At 38.2% G+C, this 27405-nt stretch overlaps 1 protein-coding gene across 1 annotated transcript in view; it reads left to right on the top strand.

Moving 5' to 3' along the window:
* astn1 (astrotactin 1) overlaps nucleotides 1–27405 on the top strand; it is a 502578-nt gene that overhangs the window by 117284 nt on the left and 357889 nt on the right. The window contains 3 exon segments of the mRNA XM_042497522.1: nucleotides 13176–13325; nucleotides 15770–15919; nucleotides 22692–22859. Coding sequence (XP_042353456.1) covers nucleotides 13176–13325; nucleotides 15770–15919; nucleotides 22692–22859 — 468 coding nt within the window.

The raw sequence follows: 27405 nt of genomic DNA, 5'->3' as shown, positions 1-27405 counted from the left end.
GCACCATTAATGTGTGCTTAATTAGCTATTAGCTAAGCAGTTTGCAATGTAACTTGCATGTACAAACAATCACTAGGTTACTGTGACAAAAAACTTAAAACTGGATAAATTTTAGTTAAGTTTTACAGCATCTTATTTCTAACTTGATTTTTGGATTTTTATTTGCAGTAAGCGTCAGAGTTTATTTTTAGCCTTTTTTTTATTTTTTAGTTATTGTCAGGAATGATCCCTTATGTGTTTAATGTCTCTGTGTTAACTTTTCGGTTAGTGACTCAGAGAAGGAGTGAGACTTTTACTCAAAGTCACAATACACTGAATCTTAGTATAATGTCTCTCATTGTGCATGTCTTAGCCCCCCATTCCATCCTCTTGCGCCCCCCTGTGGAGACTTTTGGTATCTGGGGCTGTTGTCCATTGCTATTAAAAAGGAATTTGGATAAAAGTACACACTTATTGGCATGAAACAAATAAGATGAAATTAGAAATAACAACTTTTCAGGATCAAGACACTGGATAATTTTCTTGGTTCTGCTTAAGTGTCACAAGGAGAGTCAGAAGATGCAAGGAGGCTTACTGGCTAACATTAGAAGTAACTGTTGTGTGCATTGGCCATGCTCAACTGTCTACAGAAAGCATTATTTAGTCTGAACCTTTATTTATTTATTTGAAATGCTGTGCATGCTGTCACTGTGTTGTCCTTAGCTTCTGTTATCGATTAATTGTTATAGTAAACTATTTATTGTTACACAGCAGCAGACAAAAACGGTCGGTTCCAGGTCTAAGCTTTCTTTGTTTGAATTGGTTAGTTGTTGGTCATAATGTAACTAATCAAAGCTCTGAATAATTGTCATTAAGCTGCTTAGGAAGACAGTGTTTGTTGTCACAGTAGGTATTTTATTGTATGCAGATGATACCAACAAGTATCTGTCTAAACAGATGTAGGATGTAATCCATTACGTTGACAAGGACCTTGAAACTGGTAAACCGATGCAACTGGCATTAATATAATTGGTTACATAAGTGGTTTTCTGCTATGGCAAGTCACAATGTGTTTCTTTTCCCAGGATAACACTGGTAGTATTCTGCTCTTGACACGTTATTTCCAACCTCGAATACTTCACATGTATGAAATTTCATACATACATGTGCATGTCATGCAGCACCTGATATACTTTTGCTGCTTGAAAAGTGGATCAATTCCACAGTGTCTATTGGAGCATTTCCTTTAATTACATACAATATGTTATTATTCAATTTGAATTTCAACATTTACTCCTGTGGCCTTTGTCCTATACTTTTCAATGTCAGAGTCAACACAATAATAGAATAATTGGAATGAATGTTCCGCTGACGCAATCCAGGGAAAATGACTTGCCTTCTCTCTTAGACAGAGGCAACAGGTACCATCTGTTGGCAATTCTTAAAAACCTTCAAATTCATCTTTTATCTACTGTATTAGTACCTCTCTCCTTTGTAGGTTTCCTTTTCCATTCTCCCCTCTTTTGTCTCTTGCACAAAAGTGATTGTTGTCCTTGGTATTCAAGACAGAAGTATCCTATTATCTTTTATATTTTGGGTTGATTAATTCTTTTGTGTCACAATCCTGGCAGAAACGTTACTGGCATGACAACAATCACCCAAAATATTGTCTTGTCTTCAGGCTGCAACGCTGAGACAATGGGTTTTTGTTTGCAAATTACCACACCAGCAATTAAATTTTGCAGATATTTTGCAAATGCTGGCAAACATCTGGGATCCTGCAATAACATCAACAGTTATTGTCAAGGAGAAAATCTGGAAATACGAAACGTGTCAAAATATTTACATATGAAAATTGAATTTGACTGAAATATCTTGGATTCAGAGAGTATATACAGAGTGCATTTAGTGTGGATAAACTTGCAGAATTCCATACCTGATTAATGTCTTCTTGGGGGACAATGTTAATGAAGCATTGTTGAGTCTTGAGCCCTCCTTGCCATAACACTCATCAGGAGCCATCGTTTGGTGCCCAGATGAAAAAAAGGAATACTGTCACATATTGCACTGTTGAATTTGTTCACACTCCCAATAGTTAATTAAAACAAAGTGAAGGATGCTGCCAAATCATTATTGTAAGCTGTATGAGGAAAACTTTTAATTACGGTTTTAATTTCATTCTCTTGCAACTCAGATCCTCAACAGTTTCCTCAAACCTAAGATGAATTGTTCATAAACCCAGCGATACTGGCATCTGTACGTCCACTCTTATTATTACCACATCATATTCTCTTCTTTGTGGAGAGCCCAGCAAGTGTCATAGAAGGGCAAAATTCTGCATATTGATTAAAATAATAACAATAATCTGCTTGCCAAATTGTGCTCTTGCATTACTTAGTTTGTTTGTTAACAGAACAGTCAGTTAAACAGTACTTTGAACACTTTATCTTCATTGCCAATTCGCTGTTTATTTTTGCATTAATGTTAACCATCATTACCATACTGTAACAGGAAAAACACAGGTTTCATGTGGATGTGGCCACAACAAAAAGAGAGGTACACAAAGAATGTGAGTGGCATGCTATTTTGGTATTGCAGTTAATATTAAACATCACATTCAATGCATTTGTCCTTGGAACCCTTTTTTACTGGATAGAAATGATGCTACACTGAACATTTTAGAAAACAGTAATGCTGTCTTTTGGATTTCATGCAGTTTGCTTTGCACAAATAGGTCATATAATCATAATAAGCAACTTCTATAATCATATAATAAACAAGTTCTATTGATTTACCTCATGGGCACACATTAGTTAAATTATTTTTCTCCATTGTACATCAAATTCAAGTTTATTGTCGTGTGTAATGAATTACAGCGAAATGCTTGTCACTTTCTGCCGACATAAAGAGCGCACATCCCAAAATAAATACCCGCAATGTAAAGTATAGAATCTACAAGCTACAATGTGCACTTATTTGGATGCATCAACTGTTCAGCAACCAAACTGCCTGGGGAGAAAAAATATTACTGAGAAGGATGGTGTGTGAGATTATGCTCCTGCTTCATATACAGTATATAGCAGTTGGCTAAAAGAAGTATTTTTAAGTGTTATTTTTAATCCACTAGCTTTCTGATTTTTTTAAGAATTTGATTAAAGTGAAGGAAGTAGTATAAAAGTCACTCATGCAAATTCAAATTTCAATAAAGTATCAGCAGCAATATACAGTTAAAACCACATATGGTTTAATCAACTATCATTAAGAGATAATCAGCAGCACATTTGCATTGACCACATATTTACTTCACTTATTTTCCGGAAACATTTTCTCAGCTGTCATGTATTGTTAGAGGAACTTACTGTCTGTAAAGTGAGTTAGTGCCTGTTGTCTTGGAGCAGGAAGCTCACCTTTTGTATGCTAAGGATAAACATTAACAGTATTGATTTTAATCTGTTATTTATTTATTTTTTCAATTCACACTGCTTTGGTAATTATTTTTTTTTTTTCAGTCTAATTTAAATCAATCTGAAGATTTCCATGTAATCGAAGCAGCTGTATGACATGCACAAAATGTATGAATCAGCCTGTAGTAACTTTACAGGGCTGCCGACTCTTGAGCACAAGACACATGCAGTTGACACTTTTCACACACTCTCACGCCACAAGTGCATTTTCTCGCAGTGAAAAATAAATAACGGATAACTTCTGACAGCAGCACAGCGCTCTCTCCCCCTCTCCTCCCGCGCGCCCGGGCAGGAATTAGTTAGTTACTATGGTTACGGGGCTACTCAAGTCACTTGAGCCACTCGAGCATCTTCTCTGCCCCCAATAAAGCTGAAGTCAAACTAACAGCTAAAATGGATATTTATTGTCTGAGAAACGTACATCGTCATGTCTCCTTACATGAGGACGAAGCATAAGCATTAAAAACGCAGCCACAGATGAATAAGCTTCATCCTTTACATGATGTAAATTTTTCTCAACTCCCCCTCTGCAACCGACTGACATTTGAATCTATTTGGCCTGTCTATGCTGAGTGAGGTGTTTATATGGATCATGTTAAATCTGTTTGGGCTTTATAACCTTTTCTAATCAGATTAGTAGGCTCCACGTAAACATACCTTGTGTTGTATCTGTAACTGTGACTTTGTTATTCTGTTAAATTATTTGTCATGTTTCCATGCTTCCTCTGTCAGCACAGATTGTCATTCTGGTGCCATTACCTTCTCTAACACTCAGCTCTAGCAATCTTCCATATTTATAAAGACGTGGCGCACTGGGCAACTTTTTTTTGGTTTATTAAGAAGCACTTGTTCCTGCTGTGCATGCTGAGTCGGGGGGTGAACATCACACAGTGAATGCTTCGAGGGGCCTGTCTTGTTTTCATGGGAGCGGTGAGCGCAGCACCTTTTGGCTTTGGTTTAACAGTGAAAACTGATGCAAACCTGCTGTGTGAGATTTAGTCTTAATTCCTCAGGAGGCACTTTTATTCTCTGCTGTAAGCCAGGCGGGGACACAGCGTTATATTTCAAGTTCTATACAGACAGAAAAAGAAAATGTAGACATCCCTGGTCCTATCACCAAACTTAACTACATGTGAGCACCACGCTCAACCTGTGATACTGTGGAAAGCATCTCACTTCCCACTAATTGGACAACAATGTCGTAAACCTTCATAGCTGATGTGCAGACATCACCTTTTGCACGATATGCATGATATATTTTTTCAAATGCCTTTTTGCCACAGTTGCGTTTCAGTCATTTCCAGCTGCAGAGCTTTGTGATAGGTAAGGCTGCAAGGTACATTTTCTCTTAACTGCCTCCAAAAACACTTTTCCTCTTGCACATCACAAAGAGAATACATGCTGTTGCACTGTGAACCACTCTAAAGTTATTCCAGTGTAGTACTATTACATTGTAGCCAACAGTTCTTTTATGCTCTCTCTTCTCTGAAACTCACGCAGCCTCAAAGCCGTCCTTGACAGCTCTGCTCTTCTTAAGTGTTTAGAGAGCCACTGAAAAGCCTCGATTCCTGAAGTAGTGAACTCAGAAATTATAAGGAAATGGCTCCCCCCAAAAAAACAGGTGGTTTAGTTGGGATGATCTCATCGCTGAGTGATAGTACAAGTTTTTGCAATTAGAACTGAATACAAACAATGACTTTAACATCTGACCAAGCATCACTGAAATAAAGAGGCTGAAAATGACTGTGTGCGCTGATTTTTGGTGAGATTGGCTCATATTTCAATAAACAAAATGTTTTCTCAAGTGTTTCTCAAGTAAAATGGCATAATTACTCTAAAAGTAAAATAGTGGCTTTAATGTTTTTTGGAGATGGGCATGTCAGACATTATGAATTGACTGGCAGCTTAAGAGCCTACAGCCATGCTAGTGAGGATGTAATTAGGCACGGCAGTGCTTTGAGCTACATGTTCACGCATCACTGTTAGGTTACGTCTTTCTTCATTAAGGGACTGTTTTGATTAAAAATAACTCTGAAAGCTCTCACATGGATTTGTACTTATTCAGACAGATTTTAGGTACTTACCTAATGAAAGTGCAAATCATTGTGTTTTATTTGCCTGTGGACTACACAAGAGTGTCAGTTTTATAGATGGTGTTGCAGTGCTCCTGTCACTGATCCTGCCTACACGGGACAGTTTCTTAATACTGGCTGATTTTTAATATCTAAGTTTGTAGCTCTTACATTTTTGCCTCTGAGTTCTTTAGCTTGGTTTACTCCTTCAGCTGAGTCTGTACTCTCGTTGGCCCCCCTCAGTCTAGGGGACACACTCTTACGTGATCTGTGTCCCAAATCAGGGCAGTCTAACTTTGAGGTCTGCATTTCATCACTGAAGATATTTGAACAAACTGTCCTGTTCCAAAATCTCGTTCAAATGTGGCCAAACGCTGTGCCTTGAGACAGATATTCCTTTAAGTGAAGTTTACCAGTAATTTTTACTTTAGGAGGTCATTGGTCAGCTAATTGTAAAAAGTCGCCATCGAGCTTGCTGGATCTTGCTCTTAAAATTCACCATTTCATTAGCCATTCAGCCTTAAGGCACAGCATTAGAAACACAACAATATTATTTGGTGTCAGTAAAGCCAGTGTCTCGTTAGCAGTGTCTCAAGTAGCCTTGGTAGCTGTCTGTCTTCTGAAAGCTATACCTTCAAAGCCTTCATTCTTTGAAGTGGAGATGGCTTTGCTACATATGTGTTCTTGAATAGCACTGGAACCACTGTGTCACTCTTTCACCTCCATAATGTTGTTTTCACCATTAAGAACCCATCAAGAACTCCAAGGAGAAAACATACGTTTTCTAAACTGATGAGTCACTTTTCCTCCACTCCCCACATTGTGTCTCTGTTCCACCATAGTTGCATAGTTTAGTTACATTTTTGGTGCAATATTTTTAACCCTCACTAAGAAAAAACAATTCAACAAAACGATTTTTTCCCCTTGGGGCTAGAATAACAAAAATATTCCTATTTTATGACCATTATTTTTAACAGACACCATAGTTTTTTTTACATAAAGGCCTCTACAAAACTGTGGAGATGGTAATGTTAGAAAGAAAAAAAAACACTCAAAATTACAAGTCCTGTCCTATAATGTCTATAATATGTTACAATTTGTGACCATGGAATTAGTAGTATTACCAATAATAGTGCTATTTCCATGTATGATGTACTATTGCGGTACCTACTATTGCGGTAAAAAAACCATAATGATATAATTTCTTTCGTCAAATATGTAAACGATAACATTAAATGTATGTTATTATCATTATTTTCTATTTCATAAAACTTTTTTTTTTCATTTACATGACTATCTCTATCAACCTTACACAATTATATATATATATAATATATATATATATATATATATATATATTACTCAATTTTAAATTGTGTTAGCTTAGCTTCACTGCCTTTACTAATGAACAATTTGAAGGAGTGTTTTTTAACAGATTATTTGACCCTTGTTAGACTTTTGTCTTTGTATACATTTACATGGATTTGTTCTGTAAGACCTCTGAAGCTATAACATGCAGAAAAATATGCTTTTTTATAATTGAAACTCCCACCACACAGATCCCACAGAGCAGACCGTGACATCAAGTGGATTAAAATAAGTAGCAACGACGTAACATAACATAATTGAGTAGATGCACACCACCTTCTGCATGATAATACGGTGTAGTTCTGTAAAAAGAAAGTACTTCCTAAATTAAACTGCTCACAAGGTCTGAGGTCTGAGTCATGATTTCTGAAAAGAGACACTGCTGTTGAGTTTTTCATATATATATATTTTTGGCATTTAAGGCATGACAAGCCGAGTGCCATCTACTTCAACGGTATTAGGGAGAAGGCAGACATTTCAAGGGTCGATATCTCCCACACTGCAACTCAAATATCTAGATTGATTAATAGCACCACAAGTAAGATGGAAAATATGCATTTTTAATTTTAGGGTGAACTGTCCCTTTAAATCTACTTTTGCTTGTTCTTATTTCACAGTTATTGGAACACATTGTACGTTGAGGAATTTGCTCTGTCTTCTCCAATCACTGGGTGGAGGTTTTATTTGTCTTCTTTCCGCTGCAGCGTTTTAACAGCACTCTGAATAATGTTCCAGAGGACTTTGTTCCCTGCCAGTAAACATTTCTGAGGGGAAATTGTGCAGCGAATATTGCTTTATTATCAAATCAGTCGTGTGAAATGCTGCTGAAACAATGGTGTCATCAGAAGAGGCTTCCCACTTGTGAAGTAAAGCGACGGCAACATCTGTGCCGTCAGATAGTCATGGCTGCCAATAATATTTACACTATGCATTCATATCTTCGGCGCATATTGTTCTAAAACCAACAATATGAAAAGCTGATGAAGCTGCTGTCATGAAAAAGTCCTTCCCGGTTCGTCACATTGACATTGCTGCCAACAGTATTTTCATTCCTCCAGTTTTTATTATTATTTTTTTATTTTTTATTTTTTTTCCGAGGGATCTTCTCCAGTTTAATCAAACACTGCGTCTTGGTTGGGGATTTTTAAAGCTCTTGTCACGGAGCAACGTTAGCATGAATTTTGTTTCAGTGCACATACTGTATATCCCGCTGAGGCAGCAAATCTTTGCTGCTTTGATGGATTTTCCCCCCCTCACTTTGTGATTCACAATCCGCTAACACTTGTAAGACAAGCTTCAATACATGCCCTCTAAATATAGCTAATGCCTCGGCTAAAACACACTCGGCTGAAATGCATTACAGACGTATTGTATTGTAAGAGCAGTTTTTGAGGCTCATGCTTAAAATGGCATTGTGGCTTTAAATGAAGGAGCAGTCAGGCTCCATTCACTCGCCTCCTACATTGAAGACAGAAAGGGACATTTACTATTTTACCCAAATGCCAAATGGGGACAGATTAAATGGTATGAGTGGGATTATCTTCGAAACAAAGCTTTGCATACCCCCCGTGTTTTTTTTTTTTAAACATCTATTCTGTGCCCTTTCTTTCCTGTGGAAAAAAAGTGTTTATAAAGGCTCATGTATGGGCATTTTTAATGACTGTTATCATGAAAAAGTGCTGAAAAAGATAAGAGTCATGTTGGTGTTGTCCAGCAAAAGACCTCAGCCAAATATGTGTTGTGTGTGTTTGGCTGTTTGTTTTCCATCTCACATACTGCATGGATGTCAGTTTTCTATCTATGTGTTTTAAATGGATTCATTTTTGCAGCCTCCCCCAATGTCAAATACCCCATGTTTCCCCAAAATATTCCTGTAAGTAATAAAATATCACATCGAACCTATAGTACTGCCACCTGTGTTCAACACAAAGCTGGGTCAAGATGCCACAAATAAAGAGATGCTTAGGTGTATATTCAGTTCAAGATAAGATAACATCAAACCTACCTTCTGAAAAAGCTCTCAGACAGTCAGTCAGTAATTTAATTTGAAAAACAATCGCATATAATTAAAATGATTAATTATTCATCTGTCATTTATCAAACAAAAACACTGATTAGGTGCTTCCAGTTTCTTAAATGTGACAGGTTTTTTTTTCCCAGTCTGATTTGTTTATACATGTTAGTTCCTTTGGTTATCAAAAGAACTGAATAAAATATAAAAAGAATAAACAGCTGAGTTAGGGTTAAATCTATAAAAACATTTTCATGATAATAAGCTTTGACTCTGATACCAATTATAAATAAATATGTATATATACATACATATACATACATACATTAAACATATATGCATACATTAAAATAGAATAAAAATAAAGAATAATATAAGAAAATAAAAAAATAAACAACTGGTGACATAATACTCATAGTAGAACATGATTAATTTTTACTGCTATCCAGTGCAGCTAGAACGATTCATTGTTTACCAGCTGTTGAATTATTCATGAATTAATTTTATAATTGACTGGAAAAAATGGAAATTCTCTGATTTCTGCTCTTTAAATGTGAAAAAAAGTTCTCTTTTACTTTTTTAAAACATATTTGGGTCATTATGGACTAAAAAAGGCATTAAAAGACTTCATCTTGGACCCTGGGAAACACCGAACAGCATTTTTAACCATTTCTAGACCAAACAACTATATATAATAACTCGATTTTATGAAATTAATTTAGAGTAAACACCAATGTTAATATACAGTAGATTCGTACAATATATTATAATTTTAAGACAGGGAAGTGTTACATGTTTCAAGCATAGTCTTAAAGAAGTATCAAGAGAGACTTGCTGAAGAACATTATTGTTGGACCAAATAGAGGCAGAGAGGCTGTGTTACATCATGGTCAAAGATCATAAATCAACAGAGAAGCTGTGAAAGTGTAAAAGAGTTGGAATGAGAGGTTGAAGCTGTGATAAGACATTAAGAACCAGACCGTACAGCACTCCCATTTAAAGCTTTTTTATGTAATCGAGCTTGTAACCTTTTGAGTAAAGTAGATTGGTTAAACATTCCTTAGTTTGTGCAAAGTGAAAGGTTGTCAGCAGGAGCTGCTGACGCCGTGCATCTTTATAAACATGGAGCAATTAATTTTCTCATTATTGTTTAGATATTTTTTATCAATATATCAAGAGTCAAAGGCCCTGTGTTTCCATGGAAACTCCAGGGACAAGTGCCAAGCACTTTACACCAGCAGTATATAAACTGTGTTATTCCACTTGAGAGCTGTATGCTAAATTGCAGTGCTGACATATTTGTGCCCGTGGCCCATAGAAAGATGTTTTGATTGAGTTTTTATGCAAACTGTGTGTATTGTATTGAGCCGGTCAAAGGAGAATTTCTGACACCATTTGGGACAGACAATAAATCTATCTATCTATCTAACCATCTAACTATCTGTCTATCTGTCTAGCTTAAAGTCACAACTGAGCAGCATTTCTGAAAAATGCTGACAACTTTGTAAGCCAATGACAAAAACAAGGATGGAGTAAATGTAAAAGAAATCGACATGTTTTTCAGTGAACTTAAATGTCAGCGCTCCTCCACAGTGGGACCAGAAATGGGGAAAGATGGGGACAGTTTTTAAAAATGAGAATCATCGTTGGTTTTCTAATTCTGAACCCATTTCTTTTTTGATGCAGGACTCTGTCAGGTGGCAGTGACATTTCATATCTGACTAAGAAAAGAAAAAACTAAGAAAATCGGTGGACCAGACAATTTGGTGAACTAGATAATTTAAAATAACACCTGCATTCTTATCAAAAATAAAGAAATAATACAACCTACACTGAAGTAAATACACAACAAATAAGTAGTCATGAGCTTTAATGAGCATAGTAAGTTCATACAGTTTATTTATGCATATTAGCATCTACTCCTTTCTCTCGTGGAGTAGTTTATAATAGGTATGAGGGAATACATCATCTGTATCTTTTCAGCCAACAATATTATCCGTATCTGGATTTGGAATCGATGGAGTTTAACCCAAAAGTGTGTGGGACCTACATTGGAAGGGGGAGGGACATAACCAGAAGCTGATATTTTCAGCGTGGAACTGATATGGTTGCAGAAGTTGCTATATTTATAATAAATTAAACTAATCTTTTTAGGAGTTTAGCTTTATATCACTTAAATTACAAAAGGAAAAGATGAACACTACCCAAAAGAGGATTTTCCTTCATCACAAGTATAGATATTGACATATTTTTCTTGGATGTTACTCCCTCGTTTATACATTGGCAGAAAAGTGTTACATGAAACCTGATTAGGACTGCAGCAAATATGTTAATCTACAATAACCTCGTTCTTCTTGAGCTTCCTCAAATTTTGGGTTTTCCCCTTCCAAAAAACTCATCCTCATCCCAACTCAATCATTGCCACTTATTCAGTGCTGTTCACGTCTATGATGCACTAGGTATCTGTCCATTGACATTTTGGGACAGTGTTTTGGTTAACACCTGTTAAATGCGCTGTGTCTATTCAAAATACACTTCTGTTTTCACAGGAAATGTCCAATTACTGCTCTTTAGTTACATACAGTCAGTGGTTTGGCTCAGCCAGGGTTTTAAACATGTCAGCTACAGCCACACGTTCATTCTCATTCTGTGGGAAAATCTGGCTCAACAATCATGAAGCGAACAGTAGTTTCCTGGGTGAAAGTCTTGGGTCTGTTGGACCCATTCACCATCCCTCCTGCCCATCACATAGGGACTTCCCAGCATTTCCAGACTTTTCATCATGTCATTTGCAGCAGCATTTCAAACTGAGGCCATCTGGTGGCATATCATACTGCCAAAATAGGTGCCAGCCAGCATCATTTTGAGTCGGTGTGACACTTGAATCACTGACCAAGCAGCGGGGTTTGATAAGTTGGGAATGAGGCCAGCACTGTCAAGAGGTCTCAGTTGGTTTATGGCGAGAATTTCCATGTCATTGGTCCCCATACCTAACAGAGTGTAAATTTCCTTGCGAGCGAATTCACTGATTTTGGCCACCCTGCCAAAGTATGTGCTGTTTTAAATGCTGATGTGAAGAAATCCTTAGCCACAGAGTCTAAAACACAGCATCAGTATGTTTTAACCCTTAAAACCTGAACAAATTGGCTTGGTTTCTTTCAAAAACATTTCAACAACAAGAAGATGATGAGGAAATTAGTGAAAAATTTACAACAAGTTCATGCTATGAGAAAAATTAGGATTATTATAATTACAGCTTCATTGTCTTTTTCCCATGCCTTTTTTTAAAAAAAATATTCTAAATCTAGTAATTTATTGCAAGTTGCAGTACATTGTCCCCAGTTGCTCATTGCCATTTTTTCCCATGTTTTTCTGAAAGAAATCAAAATCAATTAGCTCAGGTTTAAGAGTTATAACTACTTCTGAAAGGCATTTCAATGCAGCACAAAAAAGTGACGTCAATACAGTGTAGTCCTTCAGATTGTAACCATACATTTTATTCAACAGCACAAAAAAAGATTCTGTGATTTAAAAAGTCCTGATCTTTTTTCAATACTGATTCATAAATATCAAACAGGCTGTGTACACTTATAGTCAATAGCTATTCTTCCCGTTTTACATTTGTTAAAACACACATATCAAACTTGATTTGACATTATTGTATCAGTTTTCTTTCATTGTGGATATTTCTAATATCCACTGTGAAAGGTTCGCTCTTCAAGGCAAACCTTGTCAATTTTTTAATGAACGGATCAAGGTAAGGTACAAATTGCATTCTCCCCAAGGGCTTCTTCAACACAAAAAATATTCACTTATAAAGATCTTAAAGTCAATAAGCTGTGTACATTTCTGAACCTACATCTGCTGGTAACATTTTTTTTTTCTGACCTCATTTTCTATGACGACGCCACAACAGATCTTCCAGTCCAAGTCAAGGATCTGTAATATTGTCCTCTTGTTGGTTCAGTAAATGAAATGGCTCAAGCAAAAGCTAAAAATGCTCAAGGGCGTAAAACTTGTCTTCAAACTTTTCTTTAATATATGATTAACTTTCTGCTTGGCTTCCATCTCCATTAGCCCATGTTTCAATTATTGATTGAAGAAAACTTTTCTGCTCTGATCTGTCTCCACACTGACTCCAGCATCTTTGGGTCTGGCAGCCCTTTCCCTGCCATCTCTACGAGGCCAACTTGAGGACACCGTTGGCCCAGAACTTTTTCCCCTTATTCTAGATGTATTTTTTATTTTTATTTTTTTATTTTTTATGTGTGAATCCAACAGCGGGTTCAACTTTCTTGAACCCAGACGGCGACTCTGGAACGGAGGCAGACAGCGAGCCTCAGCTGGCCTTTTACACCGACCCAAACCGCAGTCGCCGGCGGAGTCGAGGTATGAGAAATGGTAACGCCAACAGCGCGTGGGGCTCAGGGGGTAAGGAGGACTCGTACACCTACAGACAGTTGATCCCGCCGTCTGATGGTCTTACCATCGTCACGACGCATGACAAGTAACCTTTACAGTGCATATACCAGATGGATAGCTCCAGTGTTGTGTGTGCTCATGACTCTGAAAAGAAACACATGGAATTTGTGTACACAGTATGCACATAAATGTGTGTTGTGAGCATGTGACACTGATCTCAGTGCATCTGCATACAATCTTGTTGAGTCAAATCAACCAAGACGATGAGATCAGAGGTTTCCAACGTTTAATATTTTGTTGCATCTTACAACTTGAGGGAAAAAAAACACATTTTGAAATAATATTACACCCAAATATTATTTCTGGGGAGGATCCTGTGCAAATGCTGTCAAAGTGAAGTGGTGCAGCATGCTTTATCTTCCAGCATGCCATGTCCTTGCAGCTTTGATGTACAGTAATGGGGTGTGGAAGAGAGACATAGAAGGCAGGGAAAAATGGAAATAAAAAAAATAAAGAGACGATGCCCTAAAATAATAGCTGCTGTCAGAAGGCGTTACAAGCCTTCACAGCGCCTCTAAGCCAATTATTCCCGCGTCATGTGCACAGGTGTCACAAACACGGCGATGCCTCCAGAAGTGAAGCCAACACCTTTAATTAAAGCGAGGCTTAAGAATAGAAGCGGGTGCTCGCTGCCCTAACTATGTTGTTTACATCCAGAGGAGAGGAATGATTCATGAGGCATGACGGAAGGATTTCTTCAAGTCAGACGAGTGATGAGGCGGGGGAGGGAGGGGGTGGGGAGGAACATTGAATTATATATTTTATGTAATAACCAAATGTCTTCTGGAGATAATTTTTGCAATGTCATAAAAATAAGAGAAAATTAACTTTTTTAGAAAAAAAAGGTAGAATTATGCTCAAGAGCCATTTTTTTCTGAACTTTCTACATAATACGATAGGTCAGCTTTCTACTCTGGCTTTTGTTTAAAGGATTGCCTTGGGCAGCTTTTGAATGAGAAAGTTTCTGCCCAAGTAATTTAAAAGTGACAATATAATCTAGAGTTATTCTGCTTGTGCTAACCTCTTTAAACAAAGTGTGAGTAGCTTTATTCAAGGTCACTGCAGGATTTTTGTGAGTGTGCATGTATGTATGCATGCCCCATTGGGTCACGTTTCACACTTTCTGTGTTGGACTCTGGTGTGAACGTCATAAAGCAAGCATTCGCACACCGGCAGAGAGCAATGGTGGAGGAAAGAGGTTGCAAAACAACCTCTGAACCACTTCTATTTCAGCCCATGTCCCTTTTTTCGCCGAACATCCCAGTGTGGATGTTAATACTCTTCAAAGGTAAACCTTTCTGTGCCACCAAGCTATGCCGACTCTAAACCTCCCAAAAGGCTTGAGGTTTTTGATCGAAAGGTCCTTTTCATGGGCACTAAGTCCATGTTTTGGCTTGTTTTTCAAAATGACTCAATGTGTAAGCAGTATGTGTGTGGCTGTGTGCATGTATGTTTGTGCTACACGTTCTCATCCCAACTCACCAAATATCGCCGCTTGGTTGATGGATTTCATGTCGACATATGAAGTGCCAATTGATCCCTTGCATCTATTGTTCACGTGTCAATTTACACCTGTTAAATGCATTTTGTCTTTTCAAAAAAAAACTTCTATTTTCACAGGAAATCTACAGTTTCCGCTTCTTATATGCTTACAGTCTTTAAAAATCTTTGTATTTATGTTTAATTCTTTGCACAACAAAAGTGGATGGCAAAAAAGGCACATAGTTAGTTTTATGCAACAATATGGGTTTGCTTTGGGCAAGAAAGTTACTTGTTTTGTTTTAGGCAACAAAAGCACATAGTTAGGTTTAGGTAACAAAAGCACATTAGTTTTAGGCAACAAAAGCGTGTAGTTAGTTTGGGGCAACAAAAGCTTGTTGGTAGAATCAGGTGAAAAAAGCACATAGTTAGGTTTAGGTAACAAAAGTGGATGGTTAGGTTCAGGCCAAATAAGAACATAGTTAGGTTTTGGCAACAAAAGCACATGATCGGGTTTAGGCAACAAAAATGTGGTTTTGAAAAGAACATCAATATTTTGCTCATCCTTCACAGGGGAAGAAAACAATTGGCTCCCGAGTGGAAGTCCGGGGTTTGTTGGACTCATACACCCCTGCCTGCAACCTATAAAGACTTCCCTGTTCTTTATATTACGATGATAGCAGTGGCGTTTCAATCTGATGCCATCCTACTGCGCTATAAAGTGATGGCATATCATACTGCCGTGAAAAGTACCTTTTTATGTTGGATTTTGCAGCAGTATTTGACAAGTTGGGAAGGGTTCATGGTTTGCAGAGGTTGTGGAGGAATATAGAGTGGTCACTGCTTCACGTCTTTATTCTTTGTTGTTCCCACCCCCCCCCCCCCGCTCCCTCCCGTGCGTTTGTTTCCAGCAGCAGGTTCCCCGCGGAGCCCCATCAATAAGACCACCCTGACTTTGATCAGTGTCATCAGCTGCGTGATCGGCCTGGTTTACTCCTCTCACATGTCCTGCAGCCTCTCAGTCCGGGTAATCCTACATGTGCCGGAGCACCTCATCGCTGACGGTAAGGCTTTACGCTCAGATTGTAGATGGAGCCTCTGTGGGCGCTGAAAAGCCCCAGGGGGCTGAGCTGGCATTTTCCCGCCACCCTCCTGAGAGTTTCGGCTCGCTATTTCTCTCAAACGGCGTGCCGGCGTTTTGCGGTCGAGCTGCTGATTTGCTTTGCTCTCTCAAAGACAAAGGTAAATGCCAGGTCGACTACCCCCTCCCTGGGTTTCCCATGTGAGACCACACAACAGATGTGCCCTCAAAGCATCAGAGCACATTGAGGCCAGGTCGCAGTGACCACCCGCAGCAAACCCTCCATCACTCTTCCCCTTGTACTTTCTGATACCACCTCGCTAATGAATTTCAATGTAGCACCTGCAGAAGAAAAAAAGCACCGCGGGGGCCATGCACTGGCTCCTGCTTGCTCTTTGGCATTTCTCAGCTGTCACAGAAGTGAGCTGGCAGTCCAGATATATTATAGACTGTGACTAGGCTCACTCATCTATCATGTGGAGGTCTGATTTGATTCGGAGCGCTACTGCTTTCCGGTGGTAGACGCCGGCGTGCCAGGGAGATATTAAAATTCCAGGGAGGTGTCCGGGGGGGAACTTAGAAAGGAGAGATGAAAGATGGAGAATTCGCCTGTTGAATTACAAAACTGTGATCGATTTAGAATGTTTCCATAAATGTCTCCACAATCTCATCAGATTTGATTTGATGTCATGGTGAATCAGATGAAAATCTGGTTTCTACCACAGGGGGAAAGAAGCTATTAATGCCAGCAGCTGCACATGTGTCTGCCTTCAAATACTGTGAGGGAGAGCGCAAAACCTGGAGTCGCACCTTTCTCTTTGCCTTTTACATCAGGGAAAGTAATCAAATTGAGATGTTTGTCTGTTTATGCAGGATAACAATATCTGCTGCTGTTCTAGAAATACATGACAAAAAACAGACAGACTTTTTCTTTATAACTAACCTGGAGTCTAAAGTAGAAATGTGGCTGAGGTTTATCATCTCAAATTGTATTTTGTGGAAACAGGTGTCCTACTACCACCTGTGTCTCGGCTGAGACATGTCGAAATTAAATCTAAAACTATCAGTAGGAATATCTCATTTGCTCAGTGATATAATGTGCCCATACCGATAGCAGTTGGGGACCTTTGTTGCATGAAATCCCCAACCCCATTCTTGGACTGTGATACTATCATCCTGCAGGGCCTTCTGCTAGAACCTGAAGATTTCGGTCTCAGTAGCTCAGAAAATTTAAAGGAAGTTATGAAAATACAAATGGTGGTCAATCTTTGTGATTCATAAGGAGGGAAAACCAGTCCAAAGGAAAACGCAAACTAAACAAAGAGTCTACAGCCATGGTAGTGAATCGGTGAGGTAGTATTTATGCAACTCATAAAAGAGCAGATTATTTGAGACAAATAAAGATTACTGCTGTGTGAGAGGAAAAAGAGCATTTTTAGACCTTGAATGAGGATCGGATTGACAGTAGAGAAAGGCTATTTCACAGGTACTCAATTTAAGAAGTCTGAGAAAGTGGTCCAAATCTCATATTGATTTTATTTTGAGCTTATGTCCAGGAGAAACAGGCTTGACAAAGAAGGGATTTTATTTTTAAAATTTTCTTTCCTCTGGGTATTTTGAAGGTTTAGAAAAATAATTCAGCCTTTTAGCTAGCTAACGTACATTGAACAAAAAATGCAGCTAGAGCAGATGTGTTCATTTTGTAGGAATTGGTCATACAAAATATTAAATCAGTCCAAATAGGACAGCACTCCGATTGTAGTGTCTTTTAATATTGCCACGTGACACTATAATCGGAGTGCTGTCCTATTTTGACTGTTTTAATATCCATTTTGAGGATTCAGCATCTGCTTTCAGAAAGTTACATTGTGAGTGAGCGCATTATATTTGATTCATACAAAATGTTGCAACTTGATGGTGTCCTGAAGTTCACCAAAGTTATTACAGCTCCACTGGAAAGGAACATTAGTATCTGTGCCAAATGTAATGGCAGTCCATTCAATATTTGCTGATAAGGGCTTGATGTGCTACCTGGATATCTGGGGTCAGTCTTTTATGTTTTCCCTTTTTTAAAAGACAATTACAGAGTACTGCTGTCTATTTGGTATGTAGGGTTATTTCTACTCAAGCTGATGCAGAATATACAAAAGAATGAACCTTTTGGCTAGAACACAGGCAGCATGAGGTCGCCCCTCATAGCCACTACTTCATTGATTTTGGTTTGGTGTGTCTGGGCTTCAAAACCACATAAACCTCTATAAGGTTGTTGTGGTGCTAGATGATATTGGGGATCACTGAGGTCATTGGGATTCATCTTCTGGGAACCATGTATGCTCTACAAAATCTCATGAAAATCTGAACAGAGACTGAACAACCAACTGACATTGCCCTAGAGCCTCGTTGCTAGCATGTCTTAAAAACATGAGATACATTGACCATGAAAGGTTTCTTCCATTGAATTATCACAGCAATAGTGCTGCATAAAATAAGGGACCCATTTACGTATTTTCTGAGGCCCAGAATAAATCCTTCTCTATCTTTTTTCAACATAGTTTTAGTCGCCCATAATGGAAGAGACCTTTCTTGGTCAGAATAAGTCGTGTTACTTGGTTAGTTTCCAGTGTCATTGTTTTTTTCCACAAGACGAATGCCTACTATCTGGTTAATTTGTATTTGCAACACTCTTCCTGTAACAACCTTTATGAGCCGCCAAGTGACTTAAATGTCAAGGTTTCATGAGATGGCCATCAAGAACCAAAGTGCGATAGTGCAGTCTCTCCCATATTTTCTGTCCATCTCTGCAGTTGAGTATCAAATAAAGACCAATTACACAAAAACTGACAAAATTACAGTGTTTTTAAAGTTTTAGTCATAAACTTCTTACTTGATTGCTTCTTTTGTGTCTTTTTTGTTTGTGTTTTTGGATTGTTTTTGTATTTCAGTCACGGACATTATGTACTCATGAATATCTCATTGCTAAATTTCTGCATAAAAGCCCTATTCAGACTCTGACTGAAGTGTTGTACAGTGGTGCTTAAATCAGCTATTAAACCTGGTGCCCACTTTACCTATTCTGGCTGTGGAAGTCTGCCTGTGAGCTTCACACTTGAGGTGATGATGAATATCTGAACCAAGCTGGCTCCAGTTTCATATTCTATTAATTTTTTGTCAGAACTCAGTTAGTATATAATTTTTTTTGCATAAATCCACAAATAATTTGCGTTTCCATCTCATGATGCCAAAACAAAAATATCCCATATCCTGAATTGCCAGAGACATCAAAAAGGACATAAAGTGTGCGATAAAAAAAGAAACATCACTGATTGGTGTCTAAAGCTTGCAAGTTTTTACGAGCAATTTTATAACTCTCCACAATTAAACAAACAAGATGTGTCCGGCCATTTGCAGTGTGTGCTCTAGTTTTAAAGGGATCATCAAAGGCGATGGCACTAACTAGGGCACCCTGAGCCTGCCAAGAAGTCATTAACTATGCTTGGGTTAGCAAATGCCCAGTGCATCCCGTGTTTGCAAATGGACAGGGCTTTGGTCAATGAGAGCTGCTGCTAATTTACAGAGATCACACAGAGGATAACTCTCAGTGTCAGGTATTATAGTGACACCTGCTGTGTCAGGTGTCCAAGGCTGTGTTCGTTTTTTCCCTCCTCTGTTAGACTGGTTGAATTTGAAGTTATTGCATGTTTTTAAAAACTTTTTCAAGGCGGTTTCAAACTGACTTTAGGAGAAATATTGAAAATTTCAAGTGTCTTTAATGCAAAAAGCCAGTACAAATGTTTGAATTCTGACAAACTGAAGATACATCAGCTAAATCCATATGTAGTCATTGTGTCATTTCGCTAAATTGACCTATGGTCCAGCCCTCAAACGCCACAAGCCAATCAAATTTTTGCACAGCTAAACAATGCACTCAGGCATCCTGCTCGTAGACCTCCATAGAAAAGCATCAGTAATTTAGATCTTCTTGCAGTTTTATATAAATTTATGCAGTTAATTATTATGAGGTTAATGCAACACTGATACAAGTTATCTTGAGAGACTGGATAATGAGGTGTATTTAATCCTGTCACCTAAACCTCACATAAACAGAGCAAAGTGTCTGCTTTGGATTACGCAATGCAGCACCTAAAGAATATAAAGAAACAAGGATGTCTACCTTTGTTCTAAGGTAAGGAAACATAGTGTTAGCAAAATTTGCTGCAAAGTGATAAGTATATATGACCCCATACATTATATAATGTTGGCAACGTCGTGTATAAATTGCAGCAAACTTTGCTTGGTAACATTAGTTTAATTTAGCTAATAGCCACTAACGTTATTGCCAACTTCAGCTTTGTGACGTTAGCTCATTGTGTCACCCGTTCAACTTAGTATTTGTGTTCTTTGAAAATCACACATCTGTATTAATTGTTGCAAAAAGTTGTTGTTGAAGCTTACCCAACTGAAAACCATTAAAGTTAACTTAGCTGCATTGTTACAAAGAAAGCAAAGGCTGACTAATGCTAACACCACGGCATGGTGAGGACTTTTTGATTTCTTCTGTGTGAAATAAGGAGCTTCTTTCCCCAAAAGTTATGTATAGGATCTTCTGATATGTCTTTGACGATGACAGCAACCAATGATAGTTTAGGCAGCGCTCCAGTTGTTTGTCCGAGTGAGCTACAGGGATGGGGGTTAGCGATAGGTTAGTTAAAGGGACATTTAACCCCCAAATCAAAAATATGTATTCCCTTCCCTTTTATCTGCACTGCTTTTTATCAACCTACGTTGTTTTGCTGTGAGTTGTGGAGTGTTGGAGATATCAACAGTAGAGATGTCTGCCTTCTCCAATATAACTGAACTAGATGGCACTCAGTTTGTGGTGCTCAAAGCAGCAAAAAAGTGCATTTGCAGCTGTACTGTCAGCTAGCTCAGTGGTGCTAGGTGAGCTAGCCGAGTAGGTATGGGCGCAACTGGAGCAGTTATGTGACTCACTCACCAGCCACAAATTCAAACACCATATCTACATATCAGTTTATAATCAGCCCCCCTCTCTCTTGGAAAGGTAGGCTAAACCCTAAAGAAAATGACAAGTTAGCATTTAGCTAGCTTTGCATGTTTTAAGCTAGATGCATTATTCCATCTGCGCCGTGATACAGTTGGACGGTGTAGTTCAGTAGAAAGAAAATAGTTCTGTACTGCAATTTATATCTGGATAAATGCTCCGTATAACAGTACAGTACAGCTTATCAAAACTGTTGAAATTCTGTCATATCAATGGTCATCTAGTCATATAATTTTTATAGTGGCTGAAAGAAATATTTTGTAGTTTACAATGTGCAGCAACAATTTTTTGTGCTAGATCATGAAAATTTAAATTTAAAGGGTTATTAAAGGCTGTTTGCAGATGCAGAGGAAGTGTTGGAGGAGAAAACAACTCTAAAAATATCACTTAATGTTAAGCTGTTGATCGCATAGTTAATTATTTAAAAAAAACAAACTCATTGACATTATTAACATGGTTTCTTTCATGTAAAACTGCAGAGTAGCCTGTAGGTCTACAGTTTCGGAGTTTGAGGAGTGAATTTTCTTACAGATCATCAACTTTAACCAAGTTACTATCCAGTCACAGTCACCAGGGCATGTGGCCAATTTAATCTGTGTGCGCCATCACCCTAAACATAATTGAATTAAATACACACTGTATGTAAACTCATTGGCTCAGCAAGAAATACATGAAAAGGAGAGAAGTCCATAACACGATTTCCCCACTGCACCAACGGGAAGGACAAAGAAGACGAGGTTTATCAGTAAACCCGCAGCCAAACAAAAGCCTTCCTTTAGCGCATACAGTAAGCAGTCCAAACTACACTAACATCATTCATTTATGTATGACATTGTGTGAACCTTCACCATTTTAATCCTCGCAAATATTTATCCAAACGCCATGGGATATGTGTACACAAAATTCAAACCTCTATTTTCTTCACTTGCACATGTGTTTGGCTGCAGGGCAACAAAGTGGCTGCCTGTGGTTACTGATAATTACCAACAGGAGTCTTAGTCTTAAAGGTGTTATTTCATTAAAATGATTCTCGCAGTTTGAATATTTTCATCTTTTACTTTTGCTGTCAAGGTTTGTTGTCGTGGCTCGATCTCAGCTCCAACTTTAATAATAATGCATGCTAATAATTCTTATTCCGATACCACAGTAGTGGTTGAGAAGGTTGTTTGAGGCTTTTAATGTGATGTTTGTAGGGCCGGGTTCATCTCAGAGCCAAATAAATCCTCTGCCGTTATTTCTTTGATCAAATATTTATTTTCTGCTTTTATCAAACTATTTTATTTTGAAGGTTTTCCAACTCTGAGGGTTGGAGTTTTTCCTCACCTCTGAAGCACCTCTCAGCTAAGAGCATTAAAATATTCTGCTCATTTTCTTTAAATAAAAAAGAAAGGTATTTTAGTCGCAAGGAACAAATTATACTGCGTCCTTGTCCTTTTTTTCATATTTTTAATAACTGATAAAAAATGACAGTTATTTGTTTTATAACACATGCTTTTTTTCTACTGTCCTTTTCCTCCTGTCTCGCTAATTACTTCATTTAAACCCTCCCTCCACCTGCCATGTGTTCATCCACCCTCCACATCCCATTGCTTCCTTTCCCATTCCTCTTTCTCTTCAACCCCTTTTATCCATCTCTCATTTCTTCTCTCTGACTGTCTGACTGTCTTCTCTGTGTCTTCTCGTCTGTCCTCTCCAGGATCAAGGTTCATTTTGCTGCAGGGGAGCCAGTTGGACGCCTCAGACTGGCTGAACCCGGCCCAGATCTTGCTGTACTACCAGCAGAATGCCAGCGGGCCCTGGGTCAGCGAGCTGTGTGGACGACGCCTCCTGGACCCTTGCGAGCACCAGTGTGACCTGGAGACAGGTGAGCTGAGAACATAAACAAGTATCAATTCTGCACTGCACCAGCTGGGATTGTTACCATGGAAACCTTATTAATTTTAACTTGAAATGAACAAGGTGTTGGCTCTCTGGCTTGATTAGCCTGAGCCTCTATTTTCACTTCAATTGAGAAAACAGTGAAATTGCAAAGAATAAAATGTTTGCTTTCTTTTTTATGCTTGCAACTTAAACCAACTTACCAACGTAATGCTACAGTAAACACCTACCATATGTTTAATGGTTAACTGCTTTTACATAACAGTGGGCTTCAACTAGGGCTGGGTATTGTCAAGAACCTCACAATTCAATTCAATTTTGATTGACACAAGGATCATTTTCACAGTGTTATCATATAAATGCAGATTTTTTTTAAAAACACAAATGAATGACTTTTTCCTTTTTTAGTAGGGTCGTTCTTGTCTAAATGTGGCCTGAGGAGTGGTAGACACCGTGGTACACAGCCTACCCCCTTTTCCACCCTGATTCAACCCATGGGCGATAAACATTTTCACCATGATTTCACTTTTCCACAAACAAAAACTTAGGCCAGCAGAATCTATTTAGAGGGTAGAGGTTTCAAAGATACTTTGCAGGAATAATAAGGATTGACTGTTGGAGCTGTGTTTGTCTGACACGTATTTTGTCAGACACATTAGCAAAAGAACCAAAATAACCATATGCATGAAATTTGGTTGCATCTAGCAGTTTAATGTCAAGCATTCTGTAATTACACCCCACTTCTCTTGGCATGTCTTTGCTGTGCATCAGTCATAATAGTTGATGTAATACTTGATGTCCATGGAAACATTTTTTTTTTTGTTTTTTTTTTAAAGAAGATTAGGGATTTTTTTTTATTTAATAGGCAGGAAAAACTTGGGAGTAGAAAACGGATGAGGCCATTACTGATATGAAATCAGTTAATTTGTGTTGAGCAGCAGACACAGAGGATAAATGTAGCAGAGGTCTCTCAGTGTGACAGTTATTGGCAAAAAAAGTGAATTAGCACATCTTCAATTCATCATATGTGTTCGCTCTAATTAGAAAAAAAAGAACTCCCTGTCTACATCTCAACATTTTTCATTCATCAAGGCCGTACAGTTTTGAATTTTAGAATTAAGTGAAAAACTGGATGCTCCGTCTTGCGGCTGAAGGGATACTTATAGAAAGCAGTTGCTTGTGCAAAGCTGGCTGGATGATAGCATAATGGAGCACGGTTTTGTTGTTCATTTACTCATTGTTAAAGGCTTGTAAACCTTTTGTGGTAGGAGACAGACGGGGGCATTCAAGGTATTGTCTCCCGTGGAGCCTCAGTTCTACAGAAGCTGCCCAGAGCTCGGAGTGTTTATCACTCACTGTGGGCTCCTCACCAGTCACTCTTGTTCCAGTGGCCAAAACACAGCCGCAGTCAGTCCATCAGTGGCTGCATGAAGGAGCTGTTTAATTGTTTACAGGTGTGACCGTGCCTGTGGCTCATCACACTGCAGGGCCTGAAATGGAAAATAGATTGTCTGGAGCACTCGACCTGACTTTCCCCAGGGGAGCTGTCTGCGGAGCTGATCAATTAGTTTGCATGTCTCCACTGTCAACTTCATTTGTACTCTAGGTAACAGCAGGAAGTCTGAACACAACATCGAGTTTAAACTGGATGGGTTTTGCGAGCAATTTGTACCAAATGCAATAGATAAGTTAATTGTAGCAGATAAAGCATAATGGAAATGAAAAGCGGTATGTGCAATGCTTTTGTCTCGAGCCACTGGAGTGGGAGTAAATTATTTTAGAGGTTGAGACTGTGCAAAGGTTAAAGAGTAATTTGCCAAAATGTGATTTACTTGTCAGAGCCACTTCAGCTTGTGTGTAATTGTAGTGTAATTGTTTTTGCGTGAATGGATTAAGTAACATTTGAATCCAAGCCATGAAATTATTTACTCTCAGACTAACAGTCCAGCACAGGTCACAGCAAAAATGCAACAACAACAACGAGGTCCTAGCAACAATTTCCATGACAGGAAAACTGAAGAAAATTGCATTTCTTCGTAATTGGGCAAAATATCCTAATTTAGTGGTCCATAGGACATCTAATAAATTAGAGCTCCATGAATGATTGTTCAAATTGTTGGGCGTCTTTAGGTTTTGGCAAGTTCAATAAGAGTTTTTGGCAGGTAAAGTTATATAGGTGAGGTTTAGACAGATAAAGTCACTTAGGTTAGGTTTAGGCAAGTGAAGTTATGTAGGTTAATTTACGTAGGCTTTGTTTGGGCAAAAACAAACAAAAAAAAGTTATGTAAGTTATGTGTATGCAAGTAAAGTTATGTAGGTTATTTTAAGGCAAGTGAAGTTGATTTTGTTAAGGCGAGTGGAGTTACATAAGTTAGGTTTAGGCAAATGAAGTTACATAGGTTATGTTTAGGCAAGTAAAGTGAAGCAAGTAGAGTTATGTAGGTTATGTTTAGGCAATTAATTTCCGTCGGTTATGTTTGGGCAAGTTAAGCTACGTAGGTTATGTTTAGGGAGGTAAAGTTATGTAAGTTAGGTTTAGGCAATTAAGTTATGCAGATAAGGTTTAGGAATAGAAACATGGTTGGACATCTTCAGGTTTAGGCAAGATGAGTTACGTAAAACTGTGACATTAAATCTTGAAATGGCTCCAAGTTCACTTGGTTTCACATAGTTCCATAAAGTCCTTTGTTTTGTGACCCATCCACCACCCCAATCTTCCTCCTTATGCTGACTACTTTACTCTCAATAGCGCATTGGTCAAGTGATTTCACCCTTCCTGATAACATTATACACAAATGTTTGGCTCGATAATGTGCATTATATTGTTAGGCACTGCCTTTTGTAAAGATATAGATGGATATTTTAATTTCATCGGTGGACATTTCCATGACCCCATCCCTTGTGCAATTATTCAGACCCATTAACCAATAACAAACCAAAACATTCTGGTATGTTCATCCAACATCATCCAACAGCACAATGCATAAATAATACCCAGACATAAACACAAGCATTATCAGGCAAAAAAAAAAAACATTAACAGTGCACGAGAACAGCCTGAACTGCACAATTATTTATTATTTATATACCACACATCCACAGTAAAGGCATTAGCATTACAATTTCAACTCATACAAGCCTTTATATTTTGATAAAAAGAATCTAGTTGAATCACAGCTAAATAAATTATTAGTATGTATTCTGCTTTAAGAACTAAAGCGCACTGTAGCTCAAAAGTTTGAACCCGCCTGCCACAATAGCTTTACTGGGTACAGTCAGATGTCTGAGAGGACTGCTCTGTATTTTTGTATGGTCTTTCATGCTTAGGGGTTATACAAAGTCCTCTTTACAAATCGATGTTATTTTGTATGAAGGGTTTGTTTGTACATGGATAACAAAATGCTGTACAATAGTTCAACCAGACTGACATCTGAAAGGGCAGAAGGAGACAAAGATCCTTCTGAGCAACAGTTGAATATGAACAGAAGTATCACCAGTCTATGGTGAAAGAAACTGGAAGCTTCAAAGCGTCAAAATGTGGGCAGATTTAAATGGGAAGTGTCAAGTGCATAATAATGCCAATAATGCAATGTGTTGCTTTAGCAATGCTCTTCTCTGAACTTCACAAGAGGAACAGAAGGTTTGTCAAAGGTTAGCACTGTTGGACACGGACAGACAAATCACAGTTTAGCAGAGGGCCTCAAGAAAAAAAAATGTTCCAAAAATATTTAGAGCCCAATCGAATTGCTGTGGTTCAGTGAGAATCAAGGGTCACTGGTGCTTTTCTGGACTGAAGAACCAATTCAAAATCCAAGTTCTAACAGTATTCCCTCCAGCACACTATGTAGAACATGACAACAGGGAAGTTTTCTTCATGTACTCGTTCTTCTTCTGAGCCAAAACTATATCAAATTTAAATGATACATTTGGTGTCAGAATTATATTGCTTTTTATCTCTGTTAAAATAGTCATTATTTAAGAAAAGAAGAAAAACGTCAATAAAAAAGGTGATTCCAAATCTTAAAACGGGGATGTAAATTGTTAAATAGCCGAAGCTCTGCTTCCTCTAGTGTACGTTCTGTACTTCCTTACCTTTGCACATCTTACTCGGCACCTCCAAAACCTGTTTCCACTGGGCTCTATCTGCTCCCTGCTCTTTAAAACTGCAGTAATGTGGCTGTGAAGTCACATTTTGGTAAAGGGACGGCTGACTAGGCTGGAAAACATGATGAATGTGATGTTAAATCAGTTTGAGCCACTCCCCCCTTGATGCAGTTTACCTTAATTAATCAGTTGTGACATACCATGCGATCTCATATAAATGCAATTAGGTCTTCTGACTACAAAAAAGCTTCTCTCTGTGCACTGTTTATCTTATGTAGGAATATTTTAAAATTCAGCTTATAACATATTACATATTTACTATAAATTGATGCTTATCTTTCAAATTTATCGCGTTAATATATCATCTGATCTACCTAATCCCAGGCCGTGGCATACACTAGTTCCACCTCTGTTTCTTGAAGTTTACA

The sequence above is a fragment of the Plectropomus leopardus genome, chromosome 12 (assembly GCF_008729295.1).
Source record: "Plectropomus leopardus isolate mb chromosome 12, YSFRI_Pleo_2.0, whole genome shotgun sequence".
Taxonomy (NCBI): domain Eukaryota; kingdom Metazoa; phylum Chordata; class Actinopteri; order Perciformes; family Serranidae; genus Plectropomus; species Plectropomus leopardus.
The sequence above is the reverse complement of the archived record's forward strand: the minus strand, read 5'-3'. Positions and strand labels throughout refer to the sequence as shown.